Here is a 12,123-nt window from a genome sequence, read left to right as displayed (position 1 = left end):
CAAGGAAAACCGGAACATTATTTCCATTCTCTTTATTTATTTATATATCAGCACAGAGTCAGCAGGTATCACGTGATTGTATTCATCAAAGCGTTAGCCGCTGAATACCCTAAGAAGCGACCGTTAAATTGCAACACAAAGCTTTTATTTACATACATAGGGAGGAGATGGGTTGCTCATACAGACGGTGATTCCAGTAATAGTCTTGAAGATGAAATGCTCCTCTTGTGTGTATAGTTTCCAGGTTTTGGTGCCGAGCTTCTCCGTGTTATATATTCAGTTACTATCATACGTAAACAAGCGTGTTTATCCACTGTGGACGAGGAGAGGATGAGAGTGAAGGTCCATATATTACACAGACAGCGCCACCACCGCCGCGTTTAGCTTCAACAAGTATTTTCTTAACACTGCGGTGAAAGAAGCACATTTACACCAGGTTTGGTTTTAAATTACATTTTGGTAATTTATACATTTCTGACATCTTTTTTTATTTTGTTCTATACATGTTTTGTACCTACAGTCCGGGACTAATGCGTGGGACAACCATCTTGTTGTTGTTTGGGTCATGTGACTACCAACAGATGACGTGACCGCCTTCTCTGACGATCCCATGGTAACAGTTGTGGTTTCACATTAAAAGCCTAAAAACTACAGATTGAGTCACATGACCTCAACAAACGACAACGGAGGGGTTGGAGGAATGTCCATCAACGTTGCCATGACACCAGGTTGCCATGACACCAGGGGACCACGTTGACCCGACCCCTGGGGGGGGGTCCAGGTTTCCGTGACACCAGGACACCCATGTTGCCATGGCATCACGTTGCCACAACACCGGGGGACCCGGGGTTGCCACGACACCGGGGGACCCGGGGTTGCCACGACACCGGGAGACGAGGACCAGGGGGCGAGGACATCAGGTTGTCATGACGACCGAAGACGAGGAAAAGGTTGCCGCGCAGCAGTCTCGGGGTGGAGGCCGGAGAGGGAGGGCGCCCGGGTTAGTCCACGTACATGGGGGAGCTGGGGGAGGCGGGCATCTGGTCCAGGAGCCGGCACACGTAGGTGGCCACGTCCACATGGCGCTCCTCGTACATCTGGATGAAGGGGTCTTTCTGCAGGGGGAGCACGACACCAGGGCTTCAGCCAACGGCCCAGTGAAGGAACAGTGCACTGACCCTGGTCACGGTGCACTCACATTACAGTCACAGTGCACTAATGGTGACAGTGCACTGACCGTGGTCACGGTGTACTCACATTACAGTCACAGTGCACTGATGGTAACAGTGCACTGACCGTGGTCACGGTGTACTCACATTACAGTCACAGTGCACTGATGGTAACAGTGCACTGAGCTTGGTAACGGTGCACCTACATTACAGTCACAGTGCACTAATGGTAACAGTACACTGACAGTAGTGACGGTGCACTCATCAAACTAACATTACACTAACTGTGCATTAACAGTACACTAACAGTCGTTAGACAAACAGTAAAATAACAGCACCGAAAAGTAACAGTACAGTAATAGAAGGAAACCATGTTCTTAGTGACTGAATATTTCAACCCACCAGAAGTTCTTTGTACTTTGGCCTTTTGGACTCATCCTTTGTAAGGCTGGAGAGGGGAGATAAGACAGATTAGAGAATTCAGGTCATGTTAACCCAACTAAAGCAGCACTGCATGTTCAGTACAGGGTGTTGTTTGGATGTCTGTCCACTAGAGGGAGCAGGGAGCAGGACCCGAACACTCACAGGCACACCTGTATCCTTCATTCCCTGCAAGGTACTTTAAAGAGCCAGTGAACCAACTGCTTTAACGGGAATTCAAACAAGAAGAGGTTTAAGAAAAAGTGATTTGGGCTGAGACCTCGAAAAGAGAGGGGCGTGTTATCGCCATGGTTACGGCCCACAGCAACTTTTTGTGAAACAACGAAAAAACTGTTTTGGGTTCACTGGCTCTTATGACCCCTCTGAATGACTCAAGGTTCAAGGTTCTGAGTGTTCTAGGTTGTAAAAGGTTGCGTCGCTTCTCACCACAGGTTGACGAAGGCGATGAACTTGGGGGAGAAGCGCCTCTCGTCCGAGTTGCTGAGCTGGGGGGGGTCCCCCTTCACCACCTGGGTCAGCTGGTCGAACACACTGTTCCACTTGGGGTAGGGGAAGCGACCCGTGGCCAGCTCATACTGACACACACAAACGGCAACACGCATCTTTCAATACAAGACGAGGTGGAAACTGGATGAGAGTTCAACTGTATCAGTGCGGAACCGGATCCGAATTTAACCGGATCAACTAAACCTGGTTTAATCTGTATCTGGTTTAAACTGGTTCAGGTTTAATCTGGATCAGAGTAAACCCAGATCAGAGTGTGAACTCACCAGTGTGATCCCCAGGCTCCACACATCAGATCTCACGTCGTATCCTTGTCTGGACGCGCTGGGGTCTATCCTCTCCGGCTGCAGAGGACAACATCACGACCAATCAGAGAGCACCACTCATAACAGCACTACCAATCAGAGAGCTCCACACCTATCCATTTTCTGTTGATGTTTTGTTGAAAATGTTCCCAAACTAATAAGTGCCACCTCGCCCCTCTGGGCATGTCCAGACACTTTGAACACGCCAACACAACACGTCGGTACGTTCCGTGTTATCACGTCAGCCAGCCGAGCTGCATTCCTTACATCTATTCAAAATCTGCCAGTCACCTCAGTCTCTAGGAGCGATAGAGGGAGAGATTGCTGTCAGACAGCCAAACCAACAGAGGGCGCACTAACCAGATTAAGTAGTAAATGGTATTGAGCTGTACAATTAAGATGGGAGCAACAAGAAAAGGGCCAACTAGGTTCCTTAAACAACTGGACAGAAGAGTATGCAGGAAAGGTATGTATAACAAAATGAGGGGTGTTCTCTAAATACTATGTAATATAATACTACGATCAATATTCATTCCTCCCTCACATCCTCTCTCTTCCTCTTCCTGACTCCACAGTAGCCGGCTTCATTTGGACACAGGAAGCAAGCAGTGATCACAACCACACCATCACCATGGCAACAACACCACGGCCCCGGTATCAAATCCAACACTACGACAACAACGCCATTACCATGAAAACCACACCGTCACCAAGAAAACCACACCGTCACCATGAAAACGCCACATTACCATGACAACCACACCATCAGCTGAACGACCCCAACATCGCCATTACTACCACATCAACAGCATCACATAATCAACATGGAACGCATCCACCCGACTGGTGACTTACAGCCATGTAGGGCCTACAGCCGGCGTCTCTGGTCTTGGCGATGGAGTCGACAAGCTGCCCACTGATCCCAAAGTCGCACAGCTTGATGTTACCGTTCCTGTCCAGGAGGATGTTGGAGGGCTTGATGTCTGGGGGACACAAAAATCAAGCCGTGAAGAATGATCAAAGAGCAGACTTACTAACGGAGTACAGAATCTTTCAGCTTAGGAGTATAGTATAGGGAACTACAACATATCAAAGGGGGTAGGATATTGTAGGGGTTGTTTGGTTTGTGACAAGCTGAAAGGTTCCGTGGTCGGTCCCCCATTGTCCTCAGTGTAGTCCTTCTAGAGCAGGGGTCGACAACCATTTTCAACCTGAGAGCTACTTCATGGGTACTACTGAGCTACTTCATCATGGGTACTATTGAGATCTACTTCATGAGTACTACTGAGAGCTACTTCATGAGTACTACAGAGATCTACTTCATGGGTACTACTGAGAGCTACTTCATGGGTACTACTGAGAGCTACTTCATGGGTACTACTGAGAGCTACTTCATGGGTACTACTGAGAGCTACTTCATGGGTACTACTGAGAGCTACTTCATGGGTACTACTGAGAGCTACTTCATGGGTACTACTGAGAGCTACTTCATGGGTACTACTGAGAGCTACTTCATGGGTACTACTGAGAGCTACTTCATGGGTACTACTGAGAAATACTTCATGGGTACTACTGAGAGCTACTTCATGGGTACTGAAGCTACTTCATGGGTACTACTGAGAGCTACTTCATGGGTACTGAAGCTACTTCATGGGTACGGAAGCTACTTCATGGGTACTGAAGCTACTTCATGGGTACTGAGAGCTACTTCATGGGTACTGAGAGCTACTTCATGGGTACGAGGGGCTACCAGTTTGATACACTCTTCTGAAATAACGAATTTGCTCAGCTTGCCTTTAGTTATATATTACTATTAATGATTAATGATAGTCAGCTATGTTAAGGATTTCTCATAATAATTATCAAAGGGCACCCAGTTTGATACACTCTTCTGAAACAACAAATTTGCTGAGTTTGCCTTTAATGACCCGTCTCTGCATGTCCAACCACTACCTGCTCTTTGATGACCTGTCCCTCTACTGCCTCCTTTCTACCTGCTCCTTGATGTACTACATAACCCCTATTTGCTCCATCACAACGTGCTCTGAATTCAATGCAAGTCATTTGAGTAAATTACTGAATAGTAAACATTAGCAATAATTCATAATCACCCAATAATTAGGTGTGAATATCCACCATCATATTAAGGAATCATTGATGATCGTCACATCATAGTTTCTTACCTCGGTGTATAATCTTCAAGTTTTCTTTTAAGTGGTTAAGCGCGTTCACAGTCTGCAACAGAAACAATAGTAGGCGTTTAACCACAAACAAATACTTAATCACCAAAGAAGAATGGAGCCTTTATCATGATTGGTTAAAGCGAACAACCAAGAAACGTACAGCCAACGTTATTTTTCCTAAGATTTCCTCGGGGATCACGTCATCCTGATTGCCATAGACAAACTTGTAGAACTTGTCGAAAGAGATGGCCATGAGCTCCATGCATATCCAGCAATCACCCTGGGAGGAGAGATCAAGGAAAATAACATGTGAGAAATGTGTGCCAAGTGATTGTGAGTGTAATCTTTGGGATTTCAAACAATATACCTGGAACACGACTACAAAAAAAAAAAATTATTTTTTTTTTTTGAAATATATTGAAAAATACTTTAGTGCTGTATGCTTGTGGTCAGTGGCCGCTGTAAGAATACAACGGCAGATGCAGGTGCCCAGATTGTGTCGCTGCGGCGGTCGTACCTCTCTGAAGAGTGCTCCGTAGAACTGGACGATGTAGGGACAGTCACTGCTCCTCATCACCACGTCCAAGTCCATCAGCAGCTGCTTCTGCTCCTTCTCATCCACCGTAGACCGGATCCTCTGAGGAACAAACACAAGAGACTGGTCAGGACCAGGGAACTCTGAGGAACAAACGTAGATGACCAAAGAGCTTACAATCAGAGTTGCAGGTGCTGAACGCAAAGACAATAGTCTGCCATGAACCGAATGTAAAATGTAACACCAAGGCTAGAGGCCTGAGACGAGGCGGCGAGCTGCACCTTGACAGCCATGATCTGGTTGCTGGGCTTGTGGACCATCTTGTTGACCGAGCCGTACGCCCCCCGGCCGATCTCCCCCAGGTCCTTGAGGTCCTCGGCCGTGAAGTCACAGTGCTGCTCCGCGGAGATCTTCAGCTTCCCTGACGACTCTAGACTGTGGGTCCTCAAACGCTCTCTGAGAGACACACATCACAAACAGTAAAGCACAGAAAGAGATGCTGAATGTATGTCAGTCAATACTGAACACATGTATTTGTATGTTCAAATAGAGAACACGTGTATTTATAGACATGTCTTCAAATACAGAACACACGTCTATAAATACAGAGCACACGTCTATAAATACAGAACACGCGTCTATAAATACAGAACACACGTCTATAAATACAGAACACACGTCTATAAATACAGACTAGGGATGCACCGAATTGAAAATTCTGAAACAGTTGGCCGAAGGCCAAAACCGAATACGGCTTTTAATGTTTTTCTTTTTTTTTTGCTTTAATTTTTCACCATTGCATAAATCAATCAAATAAATGTCCTTTATAAACTTTTTTGTCTTGCTTTTCTATAAAAAAAATCAATTACAAATTTGATACAAAATATTTATTTAATACTGAACATTTTCTAACATTCCAGCAGACATTATAGTAAGAATTTAAGAACAATGTACCTTTAAATAAATGAGTAAAATTTTTATTTATTTTTTTATAAATAAATAAAAATGTTCGGTGTATTATGTTCTGCCTTTTACTCCTTCGGCCGAAACCGAACATTATGTTTTGGGCCATTTTCGGCCGAACATGTTCGGTGGCCGAATATTCGGTGCATCCCTCATACAGACCACATGTCTTTAAATGCAGAACACTAGTCTTTAAATACAGAATACATGTCTATAAATACTGAACATACGTCTATAAACACAAAACATGTGTCTTTAAATACAGAATACTCACGGGGGGTTGAAAGAGAAAGGGAAATAAATCTGAATGCATGTATGAATGCACCAGGACATTATGAAGGAGAGCACTATTGCCTTATGAAGGGGGACACTAGGACACTATGAAGGGGGGCACCAGGTCACTATGAAGGGGACCACCAGGACACTATGAAGGGGGGCACCAGGACACTATGAAGGGGGGGGGCACCAGGACACTATGAAGGGGGGCACCAGGACACTATGAAGGGGGGCACCAGGCCACACACAGAAGCAGGGCTTACATGTGCGGGTTCTGGAAGGCTGCCCCGGCGGTGTGCAGCGTGAACCGGGACGTGGATTTGATCGGAGGGTTGGCAAAGTTCAGCTTCAGAGCTTTGCGTTTACCTGGGACGAAGGAAAGAACAACGGAGAGGTTAACACCTGCAGTAAAAGGAGAAAGCAGACGTTTTTTTTTTTTAATGAAAGGGAAGACGTGAAGAACACCACATACCGGGAAGAGGTGACCGAGCAAACAAAAACCAAAACGTGGAGAAGAGATGAATGGAGGGAGGGATGAGGTCATGCGTTTCACGATGCAACCAAACAAAAAATGACATTCCTCAACCCGTTATTGATGCCTGGAGATCGAACATAGTGGTTACTACACCTCACAATCCCACCGAAAAGAGCCAAGACTTTGATGATCTAGTACTAGTGGAACCTAGCTTTGACTGGTAACCAGTTATTAACCAGGGAATTTGCTTATAAATGATGGTATTAACCAGTTATTAATCAGGGGAATCACTAATAATAAATATAGAAACCATAGTTATTAACTAGGTAGTATGCTACCATCAGTTATATGCTAATATTTTCACTCAATTGAAGTGCTGAAATTGTACACTATTCATAAACTAATTTAGTAATCAAATTGGCCCTTTATTTAGTCATCAGTTCATCTTTGCCATTATGTTAGTGAAGTTACATCAAGTGATGGCTATTATGCCATAACCCATCAGGGTAGCGTTCTAGAAGGCAAACCCTGCACTAGTCCAAACAATCCGACCCAACAACATCAAGTAGTATTGAGATTTCACATATGAACTGAACTTCACAATGCAAGAGAATGAACAAATACTAATCACACTACTGGCTACAGCAACATGTGTGAACCTTCGGAACACAAAAACCTCAGACTGCAGCTCTCGCAGTCGCAGGAGATCTCGGCACTCCCCGTCTTCCCAGGCCGGCACTATCACAGCCGGCTCTGATAATGTACGTTCCAAGAGCCAGTCCGTTATCCGCTCTATGTGTCATCCAGTAGCTCTACGTGCTGTTTTGTCCACTTTTTCGCTCTCCATCTAAATCGAGGTGGTTTGAGTGTTGGTCTGGCGTGTTGTTCAACTGCAGATAAAGCACTGTAGTTTTCTATCCTGAAGCAAGACTAGCGATATTGCGTTGCACTTAATACCACATCTTAATGTGTGGCACAGAACATCCAATATTGATCATACTGTGCCGAGTTTCAAATGCACTTGAAGAAACACACAATACAAATAAATGACTCAATTCAATTTTGATACGCAGGAATATCGATGTGCTCTGCGGGACTAACGGTAAACAAAGGTGGAGAAACAGTATAAGGTCAATCCAGCCAGGAGAGAAGAGGTGTGTTTAGTGACAGACGGCAGGCAGGACCAGAAGGTGTGTTAGTAGCAGAACCCTGTCACCAACCACCCCTGAGGGCCCGGTTCTCTGGCATTCATGTTAGAACAGAACATCTTCTCTGTGATGAGGCAGCAACGTGGATCAGTCAGGAGCAGACCAGAGGTCAACGGGGAGTCCAAAGTGTCCAGGTGTCAATGGACACCCCAGACCAGAGGCTTGTGCCGTTGACGAAGGGGACGGTCCATTCGTTAAGACTTAATTGATACATCATTTAAAGTGCAGGTTTGACGTCAATTAGTACAAGTACCCAAAGTTGTCCTGCTGGCTGCCTAAGCTATGCCACTAGCGCACGCAGCATTGCACTTAAAACCAATGGACCGTCGGCACAAGCCCGTAGCACCCATCCACTCTGGCGGCAGGGTTAGTGACAGACTCCCCCATATCAGGACGCCAGGCAGACAGACAGAGAGAGAGAGACGGTAGAGAGAGGTTTGGTCTGTAGCAAAAAGGGGTGTGGCTTACTTGGGGGAGCTCCAGAAAGGTTTATCTGAAAGCCTAGAGGCAAGAAGACAGCGGTTTGTTTCACACGTCGCTCCTATTTCACCTGTCAGCTCGCAGTCTCTCAGTAGGACACGGCTGGGTTTACTTCAGACCCATTTACCGTGACCTACCGGTATATTGACCTCTTAATGGTGGACCTCCCACTTTATATACCAAGGAAATTAACTGAAATGATTATGTTTACTCCACAAACTGCATGAAGGAATTAACTGCTCATAACCCAGAATAATGGATAAATGAATTCTGCACTCTTAAATTCATGTAGAGATAAAAGGTAGGAAGAGAAAAATCGTCTCCTGGTTAGAGTGTCTACCTGTAGGTGTCATAGAGCAGGATGCCCTTGACCCTATCTGCTCCTTAATGACATAATCGTTGCTTTGGATTTTTAAAAGCGATCCCATGTTGTCTGTTCACTGGCATGGCTGATGTCTGAGCCAGGGTCTACAGCATCACAACAACAGGGTTAGAATGCATTTAATGGGACGCAGGACACATGGACATGCATGTTCAACACCTTCACGATGAGCAGACATGTAGAGAGAGGTATGGCATGGGGCTACTGAACGGGGAATCATACTGAAACCTGGCGTTCAGAATCATAACTTAAAACCGGAGCATGAATGATGTAACAAAGCACGCGTTAAAAAGCAGCTGAAGTTTTTCCCGGCATCGGGAGATTCTCACCGTCAGCATGGAGTCGGAGGGCATTAGTGAGCATAAAGGGTTAAAACAACAGTGAGGAGACAACAAAGTACACCACCCAAACTGATCTTAACACAATACTCCACTACCTGGTCAGGCTATCACGGTAGTGTGGGAGTAGGCGTTATTACCCTGATACTTATCGCTTACATTCTTATTACTGAATTAAAACCTATTATTGTTCTTCTGCTGCGACACCCACATTTCCCATCAGGGATTTATAAAGTACATAGTAGCTTTGTGTTATTGTCATCATTGTACCATTGTTTTGATTCAATTGCTGGTGCACCAGTGGACAGGGCCAAAAGATCATAGTCCAACTACATAAGGTTAAATAAAAACCTAGAGAGGTTAATATTAAACAGCTCCTATCATCCAATAACAGTTATATCATTTTAAATCTGCATGTCATTGGATATTGTACAAATTAATATAAATTCTTCATATATTCTAAAGCAGGTAAATACAGATACAACTATTTGGAAACCAACCATGACCATAGACCAAAACCCGCCTAGATGTGGACTATTTATTAAACACAAAGACCATTTCCAAATGGGGTGCAAAGTTGCATCCATAACAACTATCACATTAAACCTTAGGTGGTTTCTAAGCTGTAAGCTAACATATATGCATCCATTGTGTTGTATACTTGTTTTTTGCAGGGCTGTGTTCTTGAAATTAGAAATATTCATGTCGAAGGATGTGGCCTCGCATCTGATTGTCGTGGTACTAGAGTTACTTCATAAACGAGTAAATAGACCGTAATTACCTGTTTCAGTCTGACATCTCCAGCAGGTGTTTGGTTCTGGAATGAAAATAAAACAAAACGGAATTTGAACAAAAGGACAATCGTAAGATACGCACCCAGGCTTGTAATGTTCAAAAACCCCGTTTGCCAAAAACACCCTTCCACTATAACGCAGCAACACTACAGCGCATTCAATCGCTTAACAACATTCAAACGCTCATCAGAAAATCGGATAAACCCCCCACCTAGACACTCTCTAAAGCACGACGTGCTCAATCATGAAGGAATCGCATCCTTTAGCTTCTGCATCGATAACACTACGAAACCGATCGGCGTAGTCAAGGCCAGTTTGTTGTGATGGTGGCCCAGCAGGTAAGTATGATGCACGACCCCATCATATCACGGCCTGGCTCCGACCCGACGGATTACAGCACAGTATAAACTCGTATAATGCAGGATAAACTCGTACATAAAAGATATCACCGTTTGTCAGAAATCCCGCATTGCGTTGGATTACATATTTACAACCCGGGAGAGTCAGTCACATCTACCCCCACAACCAATGCATAAAGATGACATTGCCGTGTTCTTCTAGCGGACAACAGGACAGCCCATACCCTGCATGTTGCTCAGGGTGGTGGTGTGGTTGAACTGGGCTTGGTGGTGCGGGGCTGCGGTGCTGCTCAGGTGGTGGAGGCTTGGTGTCGCTGAGCTGATCCGACTGGGAGGCGCCGTCGGTGTGTGTTTGGAGTCCATCAGCAGCTCTGGGCTGCGGAGTAACGGACTACAGAGACCAGGAGGACCCGGAAACACGGACTACAAAGACCAGGGAAACCCGGAAACAAGGACTACAGAGACCGAGGAGACCCGGACTAAAGAGACCTGGGAGACCCACTAACAGAGGAGACCAGGGACCAGAGACTTCAGGGACCAGAGGAGACCGGAGAACAGAGAAACCAGAGATCAGAGACTTCACCCTTCTGCCCAGCCGGAAGTAGAGATTAGAGCCAACCGGAAAGAGAGAACAGCTACCCGGAAGTAGAGCAGAAACAGCTAGGCTTACTAAGCTAAAGCTAACACCGTCCTTAAAATCGAACCAACGCCGCTGAGAGCTGTTACATTAATCCGTAGACGGGGCTCGTGTTTAAAGGAACTGATAAACTAACTGGTTTTACGGTGGAAGAGCAACCTTAACTTTAATGAAACGTCCAATTGCTGGGATGGCGAACTGAAGCTTTGCTGAAGCTTTACGACCTGCGATCAGCTGACCAGGTGACAGCCAATCAGCTGACCGAGTGACAGCCAATCAGCTGACTGAGTGACGTCTTTACCTCAACAACGTCAAAACAAAATAATAATACAGGATAAAAAAATAAAATGGTTGATGACGCCACCATCAGACAATTATCAGTCAAGATAATTTATTAATCAGATGTTACAGCAGCAAATTGCAACAGAAACAGTGCAAGTCAAGGCAGAATTAATCAACTAAAACAGATATAGATTGACAATATCCAGAAATGGGGCTACACCAGGGATTAAAGTGAAAAAAAATCTTCTGACTGAAATTTTATTCGCGCTACACCCAAGTCACGTGCAGTGTGTGAAACATGTTCCAGGTTAGGTTACTTGACACCTGCTTAAGAAATACAAATGTATAAGACGTCAGCACCAAATGCAGCCATCACGTTTAAATGCTCGACCAATACTGTTTTACAGGAGGAGGATTTTAAACAGCTGTTCTTTTGCATCTATTGCAATTTTTTTGTTGTCTTTTCAAATAGACTCTAAGATTTTTTTTTTGCAAAGCTTGTCTCATATTTTACTCTCTAAAAAAGGCTTGCCATCGTTCCCCGTTTCCGTCAGCCATGCCCATCTCCATTTATTTTTTTGTGTTTTATCAATATCCGATACATCAGAGCCGTCAATCATTATAAGGGAGTTCATACTAGCTTAACTTTCGCTCTGACACTCAACACTAACACAACAAAGAGACGTAAGATGTGGCGCGAAAATGGTGTGTATATATATACATTTGTATATAATATATTTAATATATAATCGGGATGTACATTAAAATGCTTGTGTTTTCAGTCAATTTTAA

General features: G+C 44.8%; 1 protein-coding gene across 5 annotated transcripts; it reads right to left on the bottom strand.

Moving 5' to 3' along the window:
* Nucleotides 1-15: 15 nt before the first annotated feature.
* map2k4a (mitogen-activated protein kinase kinase 4a) lies at nt 16-11,309 on the bottom strand. Of its 5 annotated transcripts, none has more exons than XM_030339259.1 (13): nt 10,637-11,309; nt 10,041-10,076; nt 8,528-8,560; nt 6,640-6,742; nt 5,419-5,593; nt 5,120-5,239; nt 4,763-4,882; nt 4,603-4,654; nt 3,275-3,402; nt 2,381-2,458; nt 2,037-2,185; nt 1,572-1,617; nt 16-1,115 (listed from the first exon to the last, which is right to left on the bottom strand). In XM_030339259.1, the coding sequence occupies exons 1-13, from the start codon at nt 10,773-10,775 to the stop codon at nt 1,002-1,004; spliced, it is 1,293 nt and encodes a 430-aa protein (XP_030195119.1). In that variant the 5' UTR covers nt 10,776-11,309; the 3' UTR covers nt 16-1,001. The 5 variants fall into 5 exon arrangements, with proteins under 5 accessions (XP_030195119.1, XP_030195123.1, XP_030195121.1 ...); XM_030339263.1 differs by lacking the exon at nt 8,528-8,560 and adding an exon at nt 6,849-6,975 and having other exon boundaries at nt 10,637-10,717; XM_030339261.1 differs by lacking the exon at nt 8,528-8,560 and having other exon boundaries at nt 6,640-6,730.
* Nucleotides 11,310-12,123: the final 814 nt, after the last annotated feature.

Source organism: Gadus morhua, chromosome 2, assembly GCF_902167405.1.
Source record: "Gadus morhua chromosome 2, gadMor3.0, whole genome shotgun sequence".
In the NCBI taxonomy this organism is placed as follows: Eukaryota; Metazoa; Chordata; class Actinopteri; order Gadiformes; family Gadidae; genus Gadus; species Gadus morhua.
This window is presented reverse-complemented; position numbering and strand designations above follow the sequence as displayed.